The following is a 24,302-nucleotide window of genomic DNA, read 5'->3' as shown; positions in this document are numbered from 1 at the left end:
ATCCCCCAAATTTAAATATCCAGATGATTCAAGATAATTTATCTGGAGTCTAATTTTCCAGACAAAACACGGGCTGTGTCTTAAGAAACACGTGGTAACCCCTTAGACAAACTGTCAATATATCAAAGGTATAATCCTGTGTCCATATGGGCCCCAACCAGGGGCATGTCTCAAGGGTGGGAATGCTACAGGAAGGGAAGTATAGGATGCTGCTATATATTCCAAATAGGCTGTAAATTGACACAAAAAAGCTAAAACATAGAACAGTAGATGCAACACTATTAGACAAAATGGCTCCATCTAAGGACTTAATTCAAAGTCAGAGTAGTACAAAGTGATAGGTAAAGACAGGATGATGTCAAATTAGAAAAAGCACTGAGTTGGGTAAGGTTTTATTGTAGTAATAATAATAATAATAATAATTTTACATAATCTGTGTTCAACTTTTGACCCAATGGCCACATCCAGGCACATAACCCAGGTGAAAACACATTAAAGAGATGGTGAAATATGAGATAATATAATATTCCAAATTTGTAGTCAATTTAATAGTAAATTCACTGAAATAGATGAAATCAAAACTTTCACCTAAAAGGTTTCCTATACACTGACCCATAGCCCCACACAGGGACTTGACCTGGGACTGACTCATAGCCCCACACAGGGACTTGACCTGAGATTGACCCATAGCCCCACACAGGGACTTGACCTTGGACTGACCCATAGCCCCACACAAGAGACTTGACCTAGGGAGAGAAGTTGTAAAGTCTGTAAGGTCATTGTGTGATAATCCTTCATGCCAAACATGAAGTGAGCTTGTTACAGAAATATAAGTTACAGAAATATAAGTAAAATTAAAGCTTGAACCAAAATGTCTTTTTTTCATTATAATTCTTGACCCATGGCCCTGCTATAGGTAGAACACTGAGACAGGAGTGATATTAAGTGAGTGACAGTATATTCTAAATATGAAGAGAATTAGATATCAGGTTTTTGAGTTATAAGTGCTGGGAAAACTTCAGCCAGAGCTGTCCACATCCACAGCTTTATAACACAAACCCACAAACAGATAACCCCTGCCTTTCAGGGGACATAAAAGATGTCTCTCAACAGATCTGGATAAACAGTGTCTTACTGTAATGAAAGACTACAGATATACAAATTGACAGGACCAAGACAAGGACTTCTAGCTATACAAAATGATAGGACCAAGACAAGAACTTGTAGATATTTATACAAAATGATAGGACCAAGATAAGTACTTGTAGAAATACAAATTGACAGGACAAAGACAAAGATTTATAGTTATACAAATTAACAGGACTAAGACAATGACTTGAAGATCTTCAAATTGATAGAACCAAGACAAGGACTTCTAGTTAATAAATGGATAGGACTTGGACAAGGACTTATAGATATACAAAATGATAGGACCAAGACAAGAAATTGTAGATATACAAAATGATAGGACCAAGACAAGAAATTGTAGATATACAAAATGATAGGACCAAGGCAAGAAATTGTAGATATACAAAATGATAGGACCAAGACAAGAAATTGTAGATATACAAAATGATAGGACCAAGACAAGAAATTGTAGATATACAAAATGATAGGACCAAGACAAGAAATTGTAGATATACAAAATGATAGGACTAGAACAAGAAATTGTAGATATACAAAATGATAGGACTAGAACAAGAAATTGTAGATATACAAAATGATAGGACTAAGACAAGAACTTGTAGATATACAAAATGATAGGACCAAGACAAGAAATTGTAGATATACAAAATGATAGGACTAAGACAAGTACTTGTAGATATACAAAAATATAGGGCTAAGACAAGAAATTGTAGATACACAAAATGATAGGACTAAGACAAGAAATTGTAGATATACAAAATGATAGGACTAAGACAAGAAATTGTAGATATACAAAATGATAGGACCAAGACAAGAAATTGTAGATATACAAAATGATAGGACCAAGACAAGAAATTGTACATATACAAACTGATAGGACCAAGACAATGACTTGTAGATATACACACTGATAGGACTAAGACAAGGATTTATAATATAAAAGTGATAGGACCTAGACAATGGCTTGTACATATACAAAATGACATAACCAAGACAATGACTTACAGTTATATAAGCTGATAGGACTAAGACAATGACTTGTACATATACAAATTGACAGGACCACAACAATGACTTACAGCTACACAAACTGACAGGACCAAGACAAGGATTTATAATATAAAACTGATAGGACCAGGATAAGGACTTATAGCATCTATAAAACTGATAGGACCAGGACAAGGACTTATAGATATAAAACTGATAGGACCAGGACAAGGACTTATAGATATAAAACTGATAGGACCAGGATAAGGATTTATAATATAAAACTGATAGGACCAGGATAAGGACTTATAGCATCTATAAAACTGATAGGACCAGGATAAGGACTTATAGCATCTATAAAACTGATAGGACCAGGACAAGGACTTATAGATATAAAACTGATAGGACCAGGACAAGGACTTATAGATATAAAACTGATAGGACCAGGACAAGGACTTATAATATAAAACTGATAGGACCAGGACAAGGACTTATAGATATAAAACTGATAGGACCAGGACAAGGACTTATAGATATAAAACTGATAGGACCAGGACAAGGACTTATAGATATAAAACTGATAGGACCAGGACAAGGATTTATAGATATAAAACTGATAGGACCAGGACAAGGATATATAATATAAAACTGATAGGACCAGGACAAGGACTTATAATATAAAACTGATAGGACCAGGACAAGGACTTATAGATATAAAACTGATAGGACCAGGACAAGGATTTATAATATAAAACTGATAGGACCAGGACAAGGACTTATAGATATAAAACTGACAGGACCAGGGCAAGGACTTATAGATATAAAACTGATAGGACCAGGACAAGGATTTATAATATAAAACTGATAGGACCAGGACAAGGACTTATAGATATAAAACTGATAGGACCAGGACAAGGACTTATAATATAAAACTGACAGGACCAGGACAAGGATTTATAGATATAAAACTGATAGGATCAGGACAAGGATTTATAATATAAAAGTGATAGGACCAGGACAAGGATTTATAATATAAAACTGATAGGACCAGGACAAGGATTTATAATATAAAACTGATAGGACCAGGACAAGGACTTATAGATATAAGACTGATAGGACCAGGGCAAGGACTTATAGATATAAAACTGATAGGACCAGGACAAGGATTTATAATATAAAACTGACAGGATCAGGACAAGGATTTATAATATAAAACTGATAGGACCAGGACAAGGATTTATAATATAAAACTGATAGGACCAGGGCAAGGACTTATAGATATAAAACTGACAGGACCAGGACAAGGACTTATAGATATAAAACTGATAGGACCAGGACAAGGACTTATAGATATAAAACTGATAGGACCAGGACAAGGACTTATAGATATAAAACTGATAGGACCAGGACAAGGACTTATAGATATAAACTGATAGGACCAGGGCAAGGACTTATAGATATAAAACTGATAGGACCAGGACAAGGATTTATAATATAAAACTGATAGGACCAGGACAAGGATTTATAATATAAAACTGATAGGACCAGGGCAAGGACTTATAGATATAAAACTGATAGGACCAGGACAAGGACTTATAGATATAAAACTGATAGGACCAGGACAAGGACTTATAGATATAAAACTGATAGGACCAGGACAAGGATTTATAATATAAAACTGATAGGACCAGGACAAGGACTTATAGATATAAAACTGATAGGACCAGGACAAGGACTTATAGATATAAAACTGATAGGACCAGGACAAGGACTTATAGATATAAAACTGATAGGACCAGGACAAGGATTTATAATATAAAACTGATAGGACCAGGAAAAGGATTTATAATATAAAACTGATAGGACCAGGACAAGGACTTATAGATATAAAACTGATAGGACCAGGACAAGGACTTATAGATATAAAACTGATAGGACCAGGACAAGGACTTATAGATATAAAACTGATAGGACCAGGATAAGGACTTACAGCATCTATAAAACTGATAGGACCAGGGCAAGGACTTATAGATATAAAACTGATAGGACCAGGACAAGGATTTATAATATAAAACTGATAGGACCAGGACAAGGACTTATAGATATAAAACTGACAGGACCAGGGCAAGGACTTATAGATATAAAACTGATAGGACCAGGACAAGGATTTATAATATAAAACTGATAGGACCAGGACAAGGACTTATAGATATAAAACTGATAGGACCAGGACAAGGACTTATAATATAAAACTGACAGGACCAGGACAAGGATTTATAGATATAAAACTGATAGGATCAGGACAAGGATTTATAATATAAAAGTGATAGGACCAGGACAAGGATTTATAATATAAAACTGATAGGACCAGGACAAGGATTTATAATATAAAACTGATAGGACCAGGACAAGGACTTATAGATATAAAACTGATAGGACCAGGGCAAGGACTTATAGATATAAAACTGATAGGACCAGGACAAGGATTTATAATATAAAACTGATAGGATCAGGACAAGGATTTATAATATAAAACTGATAGGATCAGGACAAGGATTTATAATATAAAACTGATAGGACCAGGGCAAGGACTTATAGATATAAAACTGACAGGACCAGGACAAGGACTTATAGATATAAAACTGATAGGACCAGGACAAGGACTTATAGATATAAAACTGATAGGACCAGGACAAGGACTTACAGATATAAACTGATAGGACCAGGGCAAGGACTTATAGATATAAAACTGATAGGACCAGGACAAGGATTTATAATATAAAACTGATAGGACCAGGACAAGGATTTATAATATAAAACTGATAGGACCAGGGCAAGGACTTATAGATATAAAACTGATAGGACCAGGACAAGGACTTATAGATATAAAACTGATAGGACCAGGACAAGGACTTATAGATATAAAACTGATAGGACCAGGACAAGGATTTATAATATAAAACTGATAGGACCAGGAAAAGGATTTATAATATAAAACTGATAGGACCAGGACAAGGACTTATAGATATAAAACTGATAGGACCAGGACAAGGACTTATAGATATAAAACTGATAGGACCAGGATAAGGACTTACAGCATCTATAAAACTGATAGGACCAGGGCAAGGACTTATAGATATAAAACTGATAGGACCAGGACAAGGATTTATAGATATAAAACTGATAGGACCAGGACAAGGATTTATAGATATAAAACTGATAGGACCAGGACAAGGACTTATAGATATAAAACTGATAGGACCAGGACAAGGACTTATATATATATAAAACTGATAGGACCTAGATGCCTCAGCTGCAAGCACTAGTGGTGCAAATGGAACTGTTGTTTCCATAACAGTTTTAAATGACTCTTTCAACTTTGTATCGAGCATTTATCCATAAAAAAGATCAATATGTCCAATTCAGTCTTACCAGAAATACTACCAGTGCAATTACACTCCACATAACAAAAAGCTTAAGCTGCTTCCTGCATATTACTATATCCAAGGCCATTGGTACTCTGAAAAAAAAAAAAAACCTCCATATTACTATATCCAAGACCATTGGTACTCTGAAAAGAAAAACAAAAACTCCACATTACTATATCCATGGCCATTGGTACTCTGAAAAGAAAAACAAAAACTCCACATTACTATATCCAAGACCATTGGTACTCTGGAAAGAAAACCAAAAACTCCAGATTACTATATCCAAGGCCACTGGTACTCTGAAAAGAAAAACAAAAACTCCACATTACAATATCCAAGGCCATTGGTACTCTGAAAAGAAAAACAAAACCTCCACATTACTATATCCAAGGCCATTGGTACTCTGAAAACAAAAACAAAAACTCCACATTACTATATCCAAGGCCATTGGTACTCTGAAAACAAAAACAAAAACTCCACATTACTATATCCAAGGACATAGGCACTCTGGAAAAAACACCAAAAAACCCATTTAGCAAATGAATGGAAATATCTCATAATTTAAAAACTGAATGGAAATACACAATAATTTACAAACTGAATGGAAATGTATCTGACTTCATTCATTTATTTCTTAAATTCTATTCAGCATTAAACAAAGTACTGTATGGTTCTAAAGAGACGTGGTACATCAAATGCTGTAAGTTTTATAAAAGTCAAAGTATCAAGATTTTATGCTTAGTGTTGTCCACTATAGAGTCATTGTTATATAACAGTTTGTCACTGTAAACAGCTGACTGTTATATAACAGTTTGTCACTGTAAACAGCTGACTGTTATATAACAGTTTGTCACTGTAAACAGCTGACTGTTATATAACAGTTTGCCACTGTAAACAGCTGACCCAGAGATGCATTTAGTAAAATTAGCATTTCAGATGTTACAGTGGATGCAAGCCTGGTCTGTTCCATTAATAGGTTGACTTTTTTACATTTTAAAGGTGGACTGGAAATAATTGTTGTGGAAGCCAGAGTGTCCAGTTAACAAGTTGGTTTTGTTTGCATTTTCTGGATGTACTGGAAATAATTCACTCTCAAAACAAACTTTTATCATTTGCACTTACATGTAGTAAGAATAGCATTGGTCCCTTGCAACAACAAAATTACACATAAAGATGATGAAATTTCTTCATTACATATAAGAGATTACAAGTTTTCTTAATCACACACAAGAGATGATGAGCTGTCTTAATCATATAAGAGATGATGAGCTGTCTTAATCATATAAGAGATGATGAGCTGTCTTAATCATATAAGAGATAATGAGAATTCTCATAGGTCAAAGATAATATACAACAGTGTTACCCAAATCTGACAGACCATAGTGATGTCAATCCTTCAAACATACTTACATATTACAGATAGCCGACATTAAATTGTCTAGGAAAGATAGGAATCTGCATCTAATAATGATATTTTGGACAATTGTTGCCTGCTAATAAATTATGGGAAGGGATAATTACATTGTGCATGTGCCCATGCTATGCCAGCTGGTGCAAGCACTGAAAACCAACCCCTCATCTTTATTGTGTCTTTTAATTAAATTGTTTGATTAATTCAGGGTTAATAGCATATTTCATTCAAAATTTTAAATTTTTTTTTCCAAGATTTATAAAGGTTCAATATCGTGTTTTTCAAGGTGCATTATTATATTAATTTTAGGGGATATATAAATGAAATTGTATTAAAGCTGTACCGATTAACTGGCCATACTCATAATTGGGCCAATTATTGAAACAATCGGTATAATTGGTATCAGCAGAACTAATCGGTGCCGATGTAAACAAATTTCCAAAATATAAATTTAATCATAACATTCATCCTGACATGGCTTGAATTTTAAATCAGAATTAAATAGTGGAAATTAAGGAATAAAGATGTGATTTGGGGGTTAATTGAAAGACAGTATATACTTACAAGTAAATACTTTTTAACACGCTTGCTGTAAAGTACCGCTGATTGTCTGCTCACAACAAATTATCAATACCATGCATGCACTCATACCAATCACAGCAGCCAACCAGCCAATGAGGCCTTGTGTGGCTGTTGAACTTCCAGCATACACATTACAGGGATGGTCCTGGCTTCTAAAATGTTGTCGCCAAACTCAATATTTTTGTTGCCAATTTTCAAAATATGTCACCAGAATAAGTAGTGAATATTTTCCAAGACTATTAATGTAATAGGCAATGAAAATTAAAAAAGATGGGATAGTTATTACTTTACTGACAACAAGCAATACAGCCATAATATTACAAAATAAATCATTACATGACTGTTTTGCACTACTTCCATGGTCTTTGCATTGCGCATCACTGTTAGTGCATAGGTCTAACTGTTGCCACCTGAAATAAATGCATTATCAAATGTAAAATATCTAATATCTACTTTCCTACGGTCTCTCTTTTTTTAATAGAAACATCAGGTATTAAGCAAATCTATATTATGTATATTATTTTCCAAATAATAGACTGTAAGAAACTTTATTTAGATAATGAAATTTTAATACTAAAACCCTATGATCGTACTTTGCAATGTAAGATAAGTGACATATAATGCGACCGTCGATTTTACGCATTCAGGAATTAAATGCCCCCCCCCCTTTTATTTTTATGGCTAGCTTCACAAAGTACATCTCCATCAACCAGGAGTTCAGAAATTTACTTTTGCCGTGCTTTACATGCTTTGCTTGTTAGTGAACTGCTTCCTAAATCCCAGGAATGATCACTGAATGCTGTAGATTTTTTCTCGACAAGCAAATTATGATCTCCATCCCCACCAATGAAACTTACACGAGTCAACTTGACCTGGCATTACTGTACCATATATATAAGCATTGATTACCATCATTAAATTAAAAGAAGGGATGAGGAAACATATCACAGAGCATATGTGCCTCCAAAAAACTAATTCGGAATAAATATGTTATTTAGTAAAGAGTTTTATTTGCATATATGAGTTAAAAATAAGGAATAAGGTGGGATATAAAATGTGGGAAATAGTTATCACATGTATGGTAGCTTGAGGCCACATTTGAACTGTTAACATAAACCTGCACCCACTTTAGGCATTGTTAGTTATAACAAAAATAGGGCATGGTTTACTTGTCAATCAAATACTAGTGCTTTCACTAACTGTAAAACAGGCGGTTTCTTGAAATAATCGGTCTCATAATCGGTATCGGCAATTTTAATAATCGGCTTTATGCGGCATCGGCATAATTGCCAAAAAGTGACATAGGTACATCTTTAACTGTATGTAAACACAAGTTAATACTATTACTCCATACGCGGAATATTTCTTGCAAATTTATTTTTAAAAAAACATAATAAAACAGGAAGTCAATAGCATGATCACAGATATCTTTCCCATTATTTTTTAACCCTGGTAGTGTGGAAGCCATATATTTATGGATGACGTTACCTGGCTGTGCATGCAGGAACCATATATTTATCGTTAAACTTTACCTAGCTCTGTGTGCAGACACCATATTGTTATGGCACAGGACAGTGATGTCTACATATGCCCAATCTAGGTCAATCATTAATCGTAATTATCTAGCATAGGCCTTAAAGTAATGAACTGAGGATATGTAATATGTAGAAACAAATTAACTGTCCATGTACACATTCAGAATAACTATATTTGATGGAAAAGTATACACTATATTCTATTTTTTGGGGTCAAAAATTACTTTTCCACCCATTTTCTCTATTTGGTTGCTATGGTAACTATGAACACATAATAATCTCACCGACACTTTTGGTGTTTGCAATCTGCATGCATATATGCATCACTCTGTACAATTTCACAGCAATCTGATTATAAATACTAGTTTTGTAGTTGTTATATGGATTTGGCCCAAAAAATCTGTCGTACTGTTCTGATTCAACAGTTCAGCATACACTGAGAGGGCAATTAGAAACAAATCAGCACTGGCTTCAAGGTCATCCCAAAACAACACAACTACCAGGGTTAAACATCCTACATTTGGGCATTAGAATAATGTAGTCACTGAACAAAGTTCATTTTACTCTGTCTACACTACACCTTTTACAAAGTCTACACTACACCTTTTACAAAGCCCAAAATATTTTAAAGTGAGTTTTTCAGTTCTTCTAGCTTGTCATCAGGTTGTTTTTCAAGAACTCCAAGTTCAGTGATTTTGTCCTTTTCACTTTTCCTCAAATTATTTTGATGTCATGATAAAGGAAATTTTCCTATGGATCTTTGCTTTCAATGCACAGTCAGCAGCAGCAGCTGTCATTGTCTCAATGTCTTTTTGTACCTTCCTTTCTTCTTCACTCATCCAAATAAACAAAAAAGTAAAGATATTTGTTTATTGCTTATTTAAAAACAGCGTATGGATATTTTAAATTATTTCATATTAGTTATATTAATATTTCTCTCAGCTTAGCTGTATTATATATTTTTAGATTTATCGTGTTCATTGCAATTATCATCAGTCCTTTTTCCACTCAATTCCAAAATAGAACTGGATTGAACTAATTTCATAAAAAAGACTATATACATTTTCTATTTTAAAACTTGAATCCGTGTTCACAGACACACCTCTTTCGTGAAAAATGATTTCATGCTGAAGGCTTCTTGTTTTGCCTGTATTAAGTGCCATTACAAGAGCTTGTGGTTTTTTTTCAGCTGCATGTGATCGTGGAATACTCTCTCCCTTTGCACACAAATCAATATCCTTCTGGCATAATTTGTATTTTGCAAAGCTCTCAGAGAAAGATCTCAAAATCAAAACTTTATATTTTTCTTCATCTAGCCACTGAAGTTGGAATCAGCAGCCAGCCATGTCAAAGCGACCGATTTAAATTTAAACCACTGCTACATCTGGACTTCGTACAATTGGAAGTTCAAAATGCACGACTGTGCAGTGGCCAGTTGTGGAAAAATTTCCGTTTCAGCACAAACTTAGCGAGAGATTGTTCTTTTTGTTGTCTTTTTCCCCATTTCTTTTTATTTAATTCTGAAAAATGAAAACTATTTATTAATTCCTTTTGGTTTTAAGAAAAATAAGGCTTTTCAAGGTATCCAGACAACATTTTGAATTTTCAAGGTGTTTTCAAGGTCCTGAAGGAACAATTCATTTTTCAAGGCTTTTCAAGGTCCCCTACAGACCGTTAATTGCTATATTGATTCTAATATGCATTTCCATGAAAACTGATAAATATTTGTAGAATAAAGAAAACTGCACCACATATCATCAACTGCTTATACATCCTACTGGTAAATTGAACCCTTGCTGACACTATAAAAGAACCTCTAATAATTTATAAAATCAAAGCCCATAAGCTTTCAAAGTACACCACTCCCTTGATAACTTGTGCCCTGATAACTTGCGAACCCGCTTATAATGCGAGATCAGGCATGGATCCCATTTTTTTAAACCAGAAAATACCCCAAAAATTGATCCCTATTTGTTGAACTGAATTGGTAATGGAAACTTTGATGCATCTCGTTTTATCGTTGAAAATGGTAGATAGGACCTGGAAATTTTAATCAGCACTAAAAAATATCAAATTTAAAAATAGGCCATACATTTTTATTATATTTTCTTTCCAAACGACATTCCTAGTACACCGCAATTAATGATATGTAAGGAAATTTTGATGAATGAAAATGTCACAGATGCCGAGTGGAGGCAGTACTTTAATAAATACAAATTAAATAATTTTGTTATCAATTGAAATTTGTGTTCTAGTTCTTATCTTTTAGTTCCTTTTAAATGTAATCATCATAAATGCAATGTGTCCTCTTGAAATTAAATGTGAAATGCATCAATCTAACGTAACAGCTATGTCCGCAAGCATTTCCCTGAAAACCTAATACAGTGCCGACCGTGTTTTGATAACTGACTTCCGGAAGTATTTGCCGTATCATTGCACCGAATTAAAAGCTGGCCTCCTTTGTATTATCACGTTAATTATGTCTTTTGAATCAAATAAAGGAGGTGGAATAAAATAAAAGTTAAAAGGAACGAAAACCCAACAAACTTAAAATCTAGCTGCCCCAGTTGTATGTTGGGTGAACTCACTTCATTTGATCAATCGAACACTTATAAATGTTATTGTGTTATGTTATATAAACTACCTTAAATTAACCAACTCTTTCGTAACTGTGATCAAAGATAACAAGGCAGCCAGGCGAAATGAATACTTCATAAAATAAAGAGCTTGATTTCACAGATACGTTCCATTGTGGGCAAGCGAGTTTCAGAGAATTCTGAACTGGCACTTAGAGATATCCTCAAGGATAAGAAGTTTCATCATTACTTCCAATGAAATCATGACATCAATACTAACTGAACAATACAAAAATTGAGTTTTGACGCAGACGATTGTCACACGAAATAAATGTCGCGTGTTTTTGGAAAAAAGGAATCTTGTTTGGCAGTTATTAACAGTTAGTCTAGTTCCCTGCACTGGGGACTCCCGATTTGGCAGGATAATATTAAATACCACTACGGGAAACAGACTCATCAAGAAAACAAAAAGCAGTGATGTAATACACAGATTTTTTTGCATACACGTGATGGTTGTTGAAACCAGTTGGAACGATCTTTCATATGTTGGACATTTTGAAAATAAATGTTATTTAAACAGAATAACAAACAACTTCATTAGAAAAAGCGCATTATTAAAAGTTATTATCGACGTGATTGTAAAATGAGGATTCAGTCAATAAACAGCCCAGTTCCCTAACACGGCTTCCCCCCCCCCCCGGTTTTCTCAATGTCAAAGCGATTTTTTCCAATTTTTGGAGGTCCCTTGGTAACTCGCGCCTTGCTTATAGTGCGGTCTATGTTTGTGGACCCCATTGTGCATGAGTTATCGAGGGAGAGGTGTACTCTGCTTTTTATTTTCATTTTGGAATGGAATATCTATTAAAATCAATAACAATGGTTAAATAGCCAGACATGCATATTTCATTGAAATTCACAGTTTCACATTTTTCAAGATTGAAACCACATAATTTTGATGCCTTTGTGTTCCTGGTAAATGTTTTTAAAATAAATTAAAATAAGAACAGGATTTATCCTGTATTTTGGCTTTTTGGTCTTTAGCCATTTTCAAAACCTTGGGAATAATTTATGGATATTGATGGTTAAAAGTGAGGGAATTCTGTCACACAAGGTCTTATTGATGAATAGAAGTACACCTTTTCAATTTAATTATCAACTTTTCGTTATTACTAATTCATATTCAGCTTAATAAAACATACAGTCTTCACAGAAGCAATTAATATATCATATGTACTTGTTTGTTAAGTCAAGACTAATTGCAAACAACATTGACTATCATCTGTGATCACACATTCCCCAGCAGATAAGGCTCTATGCTGTTTGTTCTAATGATTACTCCTAACGGACTGTATAGACTCAGATCTGCCAGTGCATTATGCGATGGCATATTTGGGTCTGTGCAATCTGCAGCTGCACTCGACTTATAAGCAGAGCTGCCAACTCTCCAGACTTGCAATTAGTGAAAAGTGGGAATTTTTTTTGTGAATTTTGAACACAATTAGTGAAAAACTATATAATGACACTAACTCCATCTACCTCAATGGTCAGCACTGCATTAAATGAAAATCCCAAAATAAAAATAAAACACATTATCTACACTGATCACATGTACTACTATATTTGCAGCCAAATTTACCCGATATACACAAACTTCACACTATCTGTCATGATATGATGCGGTGGCAGTCTTGAACTTCTTCAATCAGGCCATGGTAAATTTATTTTCAAAAGAGTTCAGGCTTCTTGCCTGCTGATAAATCGTGGTGACTAAAATTGCTGAAATTTTTCTGCACATAAGGAGGCACTTAAAGTTTGGCTTATTTTTCCTCACAATAGGAAATAATCTTTCACTGTCACTGTTGCTGATCTCCAACTGAGAAAGACAGGTTATGTTCAACAAGAAAGCTCACAAACAATGCCTCAGCACTGGTAGCATTCAGGACTTGAGTAGTGGCTTAAAGTACTCCAAAACTGAAATCTGTTGGGGGCGCTGTAGCAGTGTGCTGTTTCACATCATTCTGCCACATGCCTCTAATGGCTCGTTTCATTGCTTACAATTTATCTTTCATACATGTACTTATAATAATATTACTACATGGTACATGTATGGCAGGTGAATTGTAAGGAATAATACGAGCCCTTGTGCACATTCCCAATTGTAAAATTCACTGCACACTACTGTGCGGAAAGCATAGTGTACATCGATGTGTGATGGCCAAACGTTAGGCCAAATTTTGGTGTACTCCAATCTATACTTCACTTTTTGTGGAATACAAAATCTTTTTCCTTGGAAGTGAAAACATTTTAACTGCAGTGTAGCTTAATTATGAAATGGTATTAATCCAAAAGATGAAACATCGAATGGTGAACGAATAGTGGTGTCAGCGCATGTGCGGAAAACTATGAACTCAAGCAAATTATAATATACGCTAATCTTTCAATCTAAAAAATTCCAACACTCGAAAAAGCTGTCTTCATGTTGTTTCCCAACCTTTATGTGCTTTTTGCTACCAATGTGCTTCCTCACATCGTCTCCGCCACCATGCCCAATGCTAAAATATGTGGCACACTGTGTGCAAAAAGTATGATGCATATCGGTATTTTAAGACTGATTGCATCGTGAATGTTTGGTATATTCCAAACTAAATGTCACTTTTTGTGCAATACATTTCTTCTTCTTTGGTGGTGAAAACATTTTAAAGATGTGATGCTGAATGGTAATTCGAAACAGTGTTGGCAGTACATGCGCGGAGAAAAATTCTGGTTAGGCCCCGGTTTCTTTCAAAAGCATTTACAAAACTACTCTTATACATATAGATTAAAATATGCTAAAATGCTTGCTACCGGGCCAATGGTACCAATCGGCCATAGTTCTACTAATATCACGACTAGCAGTGCCAAACCATTTTGGCAATGGCTGATATCAAGACTAACACTTACCAAGAAAATTTAAAATAATTAATAGTTCGTGATTTTTTTTGGCATGCAGCATGAATCTTTGAATCATGTAGAAAGTTGTGAAATTCACACCAAAATCATGAGGGTTGGCAGCTATGTATAAGCAAGTACATAAAAAAACCTGAAAACAACTTGTGCATCTCAGTCTCAAACAGTTTTACACACTTCACTTATGAACTGATAAATGCCAGGTTTTGATACATAGCCTGATTTGGGTACATTCTAATATTATCAATACATGTTTTAGTATAATTTATCAAAGTTTGCAAACATTTACATGCATTAATCATCAAAGTTTCTAAGTTTGTTCATGAGGTAACACTCAATAAAAACAATCTGTTAGATCAAAACACTGAAATTAACTTATGAATTAATCTCAGATTGTTGATTTACTTTGGAAACATTAAAGATTTACCCAAGAATTAGAGCAAAAGGCCAACCAATGATAGTACTGGCAGCTGTGGACAAAACAGTCACCTGAAACAAAGCAAAAATCACAGTGTTTGGTATAATTCATCATATATATATAAGGTTGTTCAATTTTGAAATTCTAGTCAACTGAGCATTTACATGACAGACAGATTTTCAGGAATAAATCATTTACAGTCAGGTATTGTGCTGCAGCAGACTATAATACAGTTTTCATAATAATTGTTATCTACCTAAAATTTAACAAAAAGCCCAAGCAGGCCTTAAATTGCTCACTTGGATGACTTATGCCTAATAGCCAAATGCACAATTAGTTGGCTAAGAAATTTTGGTTAGGTTGCTTTCTGTACAAAATTGTTCCAATCCTGTTGGTCACATATTTTAAAAAAATTATTTCAAGGTTTTCTATTTTTTTAAATCTACAAACATATTTCATGGCATATCTGTATCATCTGTCTAAAGGTCATTGAAAGGTCATTATGGACTGAACACTTACTGTCAAAATTGGTCAAATTTTGTTGAGTATCTTTTAACATGTTTTCTATGTCTTGCAATGACAGCCATGTATATGAAGGGAGATCAACATCATTTGTATCAACTTGAAAGTCCATCATGCCAGCCTGCTTATATATTGAGACCATAACTATGACATAACACCCATTCCTTCAGACCAACAAGTGTAATACAAGATAGACTAGAATATGATAAATTGTTCCTGAGCTGCATTGATTACAAACAGCATCTCATGCAAAGATACTACATTGACTGACAAGGGCCTTAACTATGTCAAAAATGAAGTAAACAAGACAAAACCAATAAATGGCACATCTAAGTGACTTACGCATTCATCAGAATATGTTGATTTGTTCATGAGCTATGCTGATTGCAGGCAACATCCATGTAAAGACATTAAATTGATTAATAAGGGAAATAACTCTGTCCAAACAGAGTCAACAAGACCTAATTTAACAAACAAAAGCCACAAAATATACACTTAAGTCTAAGAGACAATGTTCTTATAAAACTACACATGTATACTGAATGGTTCTCAAACTATTCTGATTACAAACAACACACCATATACAAATATGAAATTGGTCAATGAGGGTCATAACTCTATCCAAAACAGAGAAGACAAAGCTAAATTTTACAAATGTCATTGTAAGTCTATGAGAAAATGTTTACACCATATTGAATCAGAATATGCTTCAAGGTTCTTGAGTTGCCAGTTACAAGCAACATCCAACTAGAAGATCATACCTTAGTGGTCAAGGGCCATAACTTTATATCAAATGGAAGCTCAGATGGAACTTTTGAAATGAATAAGACAAATTAAGGTCTATGAAGTACTGTACACACCACACTGCATCAGAATATACTCAATTGTTCTTAACACATTAACCCCTAGCGACGAGTTAACATGGCAGGAGGTAGTAGCCTACTGCCGAGCTCTGTAGCATCATGGTCATGCATGATACACTAAAGTGGGTGGTATTATAGAAAGGTAGACAGATGTAGCTCTACAATGATACCATATAAGCTGGAATTTCTAGTTGTACTACAAAATACAAGGGAAAAACCTCAATTTTTGGAACTGATTTTTTTCTATCCCAAATTGACTAGTGGTTGGGATCTGATTTTGTATCCGAATTTTAGACTTTTTGGTCTCAGACCTAAGGCAAACCGGTATGAACTGCAAACAGACAGATGAACCTTTGCAAAAAATAGGATAAGATGGGCATTTGGAATAAAGAGTGGTCTCGATACATAAATAATGAATCCGTTTAGTAAAATTTTTAATAAAAAAATGCAACTTTTACCCTTCTGCTCATGCGTGAGCCAAATAGCCAATGAAAAACGATATTTCTAACACAACTAGGCAGTATGTTATTGAAAGATCACCTGGGATTTGGTGTTTTTGGATGCATTTAGAAATAGCTTTCAAAATGTGTTTCCTACTCGAATTTCAGGTGAAAATGACAAAAACCTCCAAGGGTTAATGTGTTAATGGGTGCATTTTGATGACATCACCAAATTTGAATATTCCTTGAGTATTTAATCACTTGTGCTTCAACACTGCACATAAATTACAAATTTAGCCATTCCTTGCTGATTTGTAAAAAAATTCAAAAATCCTTGTTAACACATTAACCCTAGCGACGAGTTAACGTGGCAGGAGGTAGTAGCCTACTGCTGAGCTCTGTAGCATCATGGTCATGCACGATACACTAAAGTGGGTGGTATTATAGAAAGGTAGACAAATGTAGCTCTACAATGATACCATATAAGCTGGAATTTCTAGTTGTACTACAAAATACAAGGGAAAAACCTCAATTTTTAGAATTGATTTTTTTCTATCCCAAATTGACCAGTGGTTGGGATCTGATTTTGTGTCTGAATTTTAGACTTTTTGGTCTCAGATCTAAGGCAAACCAGTATGAACTGCAAACAGACAGATGAACCTTTGCAAAAAATAGGATAAGATGGGCATTTGGAATAAAGAGTGGTCTCAATACAAACATAATGGGTCCGTTTAGCAAAAAATAAAAAATAAAAAAAATCCAACTTTAACCCTTCTGTTTATGTGCATGCCAAACAGCCAATGAAGAATGATGTTTCTAACACAACTAGGCAGCATGTTATTGAAAGATCACCTGGGATTTGGTGTTTTCGGATGCATTTAGAAATAGCTTTCAAAATGTGTTTCCTACTCGAATTTCAGGTGAAAACGACAAAAACTTCAAGGGGTTAATGTATCAAGCTATGTGTGTTACAAGGATCTAATGAAGTGAAGATTTTAAACTGAGAGAAAAAGGACAATAACTCCATCAAAAACTGGAGCTAAAAGATGAAACTTTCGACATATATATCTATACATAATAGACAATTCACCAATCAATGGCATCAAACTATGGGCAAGGGTTCCAGAGTTATATTGGTTTATAACAAGTGTGAATGGTATACCAACATCTTGACTGAGTATATCTATACATAATAAACAATTCACCAATCAAATGGCATCAAACTATGGGCAAGGGTTCCAGAGATATATTGGTTACAACAAGTGTGAATTATATACTGACATATTTGCTGATGTATGACCCTAATGATAATTTGTATCATCTCTATCATCATCATTATTATCTAACTATTGCCATTTACCTGATAGTTCTCTAGGAACCAGCCTCCAAGGGCCAGGTATGTCATATACATACAGAAACTGCTGGGTAAGTAGGCTGTGCATGAAATGAACATCCCTGCACTCAGGAGGAGAAAGCACAGCATTATTCTCCCAGTGTTTGAACCAAAATGTTTACAAACACCTCTGTAAATAAAATGCATACTCAACTTTAATTGCAACATGTTTGCATAGTTCATTTTTCAAATTTTCAGTAACATCATCATAATCATCATAGAATCATTATTATCTTACTCAATGATAATAGCATAATGTAAAACCATGGCACTATTGATAGGAATGCAACTATTTTACTCAATGACAATAGAATAATGCAAAGCCATGGCACTATTTATAGGAATGCAACTATTTTACTCAATGACAATAGAATAATGCAAAGCCATGGCACTATTTATAGGAATGCAACTATTTTACTCAATGACAATAGAATAATGCAAAACCATGGCACTATTTATAGGAATGCAACTATTTTACTCAATGACAATAGAATAATGCAAAGCCATGGCACTATTTATAGGAATGCAACTATTTTACTCAATGACAATAGAATAATGCAAAGCCATGGCACTATTTATAGGAATGCAACTATTTTACTCAATGACAATAGCATACTGCAAAGCCATGGCACTATTTATAGGAATGCAACTATTTTACTCAATGACAATAGAATAATGCAAAACCATGGCACTATTGATAGGGATGCAACTATTTTACTCAACGACAATAGCATAATGCAAAACCATGGCGCTATTGATAGGAATGCAACTATTTTACTCAACGACAATAGCATAATGTAAAACCATGGCGCTATTGATAGGAATGCAACTATTTTACTCAATGACAATAGAATAATGCAAAACCATGACGCTATTGATAGGAATGCAACTATTTTACTCAATGACAATAGCATACTGCGAAGCCATGGCACTATTTATAGGAATGCAACTATTTTACTCAATGACAATAGCATACTGCAAAGCCATGGCACTATTAATAGGAATGCAACTATTTTACTCAATGACAATAGCATACTGCAAAGCCATGGCACTATTGATAGGAATGCAACTATTTTGCTCAATGACAATAGCATAATGCAAAGCCATGGTGATATTGATAGGAATAGACATTAAGAATTTCATTATCTCACTAGTCTTAAAAAATGTCCACGTTTCTAAACTGTGGTAATTCAGTTGTTAAAGTGCCAGACTCATGACCAAAAGGGGATGATTTCTGAATCATAACACTGGATCAGCCCAGGTAAGCTACAGTGCTGCATTCTTTGCAAAGTATTTTACTTTTGTTGCCTTTACACTAAAAAAACCTGCTTATGTTGCTGTGCTGTAAAACATCCAACCAAACTAAACCATGCTTCTATGAGGTACTGACCTACAGTATGAAATGTGTCTTGATCAATGAATGAACAAATAGATAAACAAATAGCAAACTACCTAGAAATGCATTAATGGAGTACCTCAAAAAAAAAAGTTCCATTTATATAAGGATTAAGTAAAACATCTGAAATTTGAGAACAAACTTTGACATTTACACTATGATCATTCATAAATAGGAACTTTGCATTACATCCAACTTCCAAGCATAGATTGTTAATTTAAAGCATTTTTAAATGAACTCACATTTAATTTGGCCTGGTAAAATACTATTAAGAAGTCAACAAAATCTGTTGTACTATAAATGCACCCTGACAAGTTTGATTAAAGTTGTGCTTTATGTGACATTGCCAGCTATAATGTTAAGGAACCAAAATACCTATGGTAATGTAAATCTCCTTTCTTATGTGTGCAAAATTACTGCTGCCCTTTAGTCCTCGGCCAATTATTTTTCATAAGACCAATGGAAAAATCAAGGCAGTAGTCCTTTTTTCCTATCAGACGAAACGAAGAATTAAAGCATAAGTCCTTATTTTTCCATCAGACAAATGGGAAAATCAAGGTATTATTCCTTATTTTTCCATCTGACCAATGGGAAAATCAAGGCACTGGTCCTTATTTTTCATAACACCAATGGAAGAATCAAATCATAAGTCCTTATTTTTCCATCAGACCAATGGAAGAATCAAAGCATAAGTCCTTACTTTTTCATCAGACCAATGGGAAAATCAAGGTACTAGCCTTTATTTTTTCCAATCAGACCAATGGAAGAATCAAAGCACAAGTCCTTATTTTTCCATTCGACTAGTTGTAAAATATGGGTACTAATCCTTATTTATCCATCAGACCAACGGGAAAATCAAGGTACTGGTCCTTATTTTTCATAAGACCAATGGAAGAATCAAATCATAAGTCCTTATTTTTCCATCAGACAAATGGGAAAATTAAGGTACTAGCCCTTATTTTTCCATCAAACCAATGGAAAAATCAAGGTACTGGTCCTTATTTTTGATAAGACCAATGGAAGAATCAAAGCATAAGTCCTTATTTTTTCATCAGACCAATGGGAATCAAGGTACTAGCCTTTATTTTTTCCAATCAGACCAATGAAAGAATCAAAGCACAAGTCCTTATTTTTCCATCTGACTAGTGGTATAATCAGGGTACTAGTCCTTATTTTTCCATCAGACAAATGGGAAAATCAAGGCACTTGTCCTTATTTTTCCATCAGAACAATGGGAAAATCAAGGTACTAGTCCTTATTTTTCCATCAGACCAATGGGAAAATCAAGGTACTGGTCCTTAGTTTTCATAATACCAATGGAAGAATCAAATCATAAGTCCTTATTTTTTCATCAGACCAATGGGAAAATCAAGGTACTAGTCTTTATTTTTTCCAATCAGACCAATGGAAGAATCAAAGCACAAGTCCTTATTTTTCATCAGACTAATGGTGAAATCAGGGTACTAGTCCTTATTTTTCCATCAGACCAATGGGAAAATCAAGGTACTAGTCCTTATTTTTCATAAGACCAATGGAAGAATCAAAGCACAAGTCCTTATTTTTCCATCAGACCAATGGGAAAATGAAGGTACTAGTCTTTATTTTTTTTCCGATCAGACCAATGGAAGAATCAAAGCACAAGTCTTTATTTTTCCATCAGAGTAGTGGTAAAATCGGGTACTAGTCCTTATTTTTCCATCAGACCAATGGTAAAATCAAGGAAATAGTTCTTCTCTTTTGCGGATTTATGAGCTGCATATATAGCTAAACATATTGCAGCCAATTTCAAATAATCATTATTTTCCTGCTCCAAATATTTTTGTTTCTTTCACAGTTTAGGTAAAAAATGTAAATAAAAACTAATGACAAGAGTTGTCTCCAATACAATTATTATTCCAACTTTAAATAAGAATCACGTGGCCGAGTCATACTAAAGAATTATAAAACTGGTAGTGTGACCCCGCTATAACATGGTAGTTGGAGCCATAGAACCTGACTTATAAACCGAACTGTGTTATAAGCAACCAGGTCAGTTAGCTGAAGAAATTATGCAAATATCCCCCAAAATTTGTGGGGGGATGTGTAGGTAATAAATGCAGGTGGTAAAATATGTGCTTCATTGGCACAGTTACCATCTTAAATCGATGCATATTAAATGAGAAATACACCTGTAGTGAAAACAGAGAAGGCATATATATTATTTTACTTTATTTAGAGAACCACGGACTGGTACATATATGTGTATACCGTTTTATATATACGTCTTATGTAAGGCATGAATAAAGTATCAACACTATGTTGTTGTTGTTGTTGTTGTGATTTGGATTTTTAACGTAGCTTTAACAATTTCTCAGTCATATCGCTACGATGTCTGCAATGTGGCAGTTTATAGTGATGTCTAGCACTGGGGCATCATGCCGCAGACATGTAGCATGATGTCCCACCCAGTCACATTATCCTGACACCGGGCCGACCAGTCCTAACACTAACCTCTTAATGCTGAGCGCCAAGCGAGGGAGCTGTTAGTACCATTTTTGTAAGTCTTTGGTATGACTCGGCCGGGGATCGAACCCACGACCTCCCGCATCCGAGGCGGACGCTCTAACCACTAGGCCACCGGAGCGGTCATCAACACTATGTACTCACCCATGAATCTCATCATATATATTGAATCCACAATACAAGTAATTCCATCAAAAAAATGCACACATACACACATTTAAAATATTCAATAATTTTGTCACAGGTCATATAGGTCTGAATTCAGTGGATAAACATAGCACAATCACGTAACAAATGATGAAGCACATTTACATTTCAGTACTTCCCAAGTCAGTTAAAGTTAGTTTGTGTTTTAATCCACCGTTGGTAATGTTCATAAGTCACATTGGAAAATTAAAAAATCCATCAGATTCCATTGCTTTACGTTTGGTACTGACTTCTTTGAAGAAAAGTTCTTTGTTTTTATTGAAGATTGTAGTCGGCTTTCTTTGATGAAAGGTGCATGCGTTATTGAAGTCACCGCTAAAGGACAGCTCTGGAGAACCAAACAAATGCCTGTTTCCTTTTGTGGCGGCAACATCAAATAATTGTGCTGCATGATTGAGACTGATTTCTTTTTCCATCTGCTTAGTACGTTTTCATAACAGTCTGTTCTTCAAAGGTAAAGTTTACTTTGAAATTTCAGCAAACCATTTAATCTGGGTACATTTTTAAAAAAGGAACTGGCTATCATTTGGTTGACTGTAGTTACAGTTCCTCCCAGCCTATTGAATACACCAATAAGTAAGACGTTTTTTGTGGGGGGTTACATTTGTGGTAGTGGAATGGTGCTGCCTTCCACTCATGAGTCAGAAATTTAACAAAGGGTCAACAGACGATAGAGACGCAGGTGTTCTGGTCTGATGACAAGGATTAGTACAGAAAATGTGGGTTTTCTGAAGGATTTAATTCTGAGTGTAAAGAAGAGGAATTTTACTTACCATCCACACACAAATATCAGTCTATGTAAATATATTAATTACTAGCAAGTGGCCAAAAATCCAACGAATGATACATTATGAGATAATGCCTCGTCCAGTTGATCTCGGCTACCAGAAATGTCAACAACAAAAAAGCATATATTTCACAACATACAGTACACATGCTCAATGTCAACATAAATGGATTATGATATAACAATGCACAGTTAAGATGGATTTTTAAATTAAAATATGGAAAAAGAAATTGTTTATGTAACAATTGATAAATTTAAGTGCATTTTATATCAAGTTTGTGGCTTCCTTTCATGAGGCCTCTGAATTTCTCCACTCCAAACCAATGGTTGTATATACAAGTTTAAACAGCCAACAATGTCGCCAATAAAAAATCTCCAGATGGTATATTTTGCTGCCCATAAGGAAAATAAAATCACAGTTTTCAACATTGACAAAGACCTACGCGATCCTAGAATAATCTTTTGAGACTTTAGTTTTTGTACTTTTAAGAAGAAAAAACTTTTTTAGTGTAAGAGAAAAATACATACAATTTCAGGAGCCATGTCATAATTGTCTTGTATTATTCATGCGCAATCTCTTCCCCAAAATGATAATAAAATGTTTACGTTTTTTTGTACTTTTAAGAAAGAATTTTTTTTTATGTGTGAGAAAAATACATGTATATAAAACTTAGGGAGCCACACCGCGATTGTGTTATATCCAAATTTGGCACGCAGCATTAAGAGGTTAGTGTTAGGACTGCTCGACCTGGTGTCAGGATAATGTGATTGGGTGGACATCATGCTACATGTCTGCAGGATGATGCCCCAGTGCTAGACATCAATACAAACTGCCATAATGCAGATACTGTGGCAATCTGCAAACCAATAATATAGTAAGATATTTTGCAACCTGAGGCAATTTCGAAATATGTTAATGGACTAGTTCAGGAGAAGTTCACAAAATAGCAACTTCCATCCAATAAATAATTTTGATTTCCTGAAATACATATTGATACTAAATGTGACGAATTCATTCAAAACAACACAACATACATGACAACACAGACCTCATAAAAGTTACTTATAATTTTCATTAGTCACGAATAGTTATTAGTTATTTGGCTTTATATTTTACACACATCAATAGATATAATGTCATACCTCAAAAACTGTATAAATGT

At 34.5% G+C, this 24,302-nt stretch overlaps 1 protein-coding gene across 2 annotated transcripts in view; it reads right to left on the bottom strand.

The window, feature by feature from the left end:
* Window positions 1–24,302, bottom strand: part of LOC149798948 (alpha-1,2-mannosyltransferase ALG9-like) — a 98,436-nt gene that overhangs the window by 51,689 nt on the left and 22,445 nt on the right. For both annotated transcript variants that reach the window (XR_016421045.1, XM_089957868.1), the window contains exons 5-7: window positions 18,215–18,377; window positions 15,039–15,100; window positions 5,566–5,653 (exon numbers count right to left, since the gene is read on the bottom strand). Coding sequence is in view for 1 of the 2 variants with exons in the window: in XM_089957868.1 (XP_089813994.1) it covers window positions 5,566–5,653; window positions 15,039–15,100; window positions 18,215–18,377 (313 nt within the window). In the remaining variant the exon portion in view is untranslated. The remainder of the gene's footprint in view (window positions 1–5,565; window positions 5,654–15,038; window positions 15,101–18,214; window positions 18,378–24,302) is intronic.

Source organism: Sinohyriopsis cumingii, chromosome 5 (genome assembly GCF_028554795.1).
Source record: "Sinohyriopsis cumingii isolate HCF-2022 chromosome 5, ASM2855479v2, whole genome shotgun sequence".
NCBI classification, from domain to species: domain Eukaryota; kingdom Metazoa; phylum Mollusca; class Bivalvia; order Unionida; family Unionidae; genus Sinohyriopsis; species Sinohyriopsis cumingii.
Note: the sequence above shows the minus strand (reverse complement) of the source record. Positions and strands in the feature narration are given on the sequence as shown.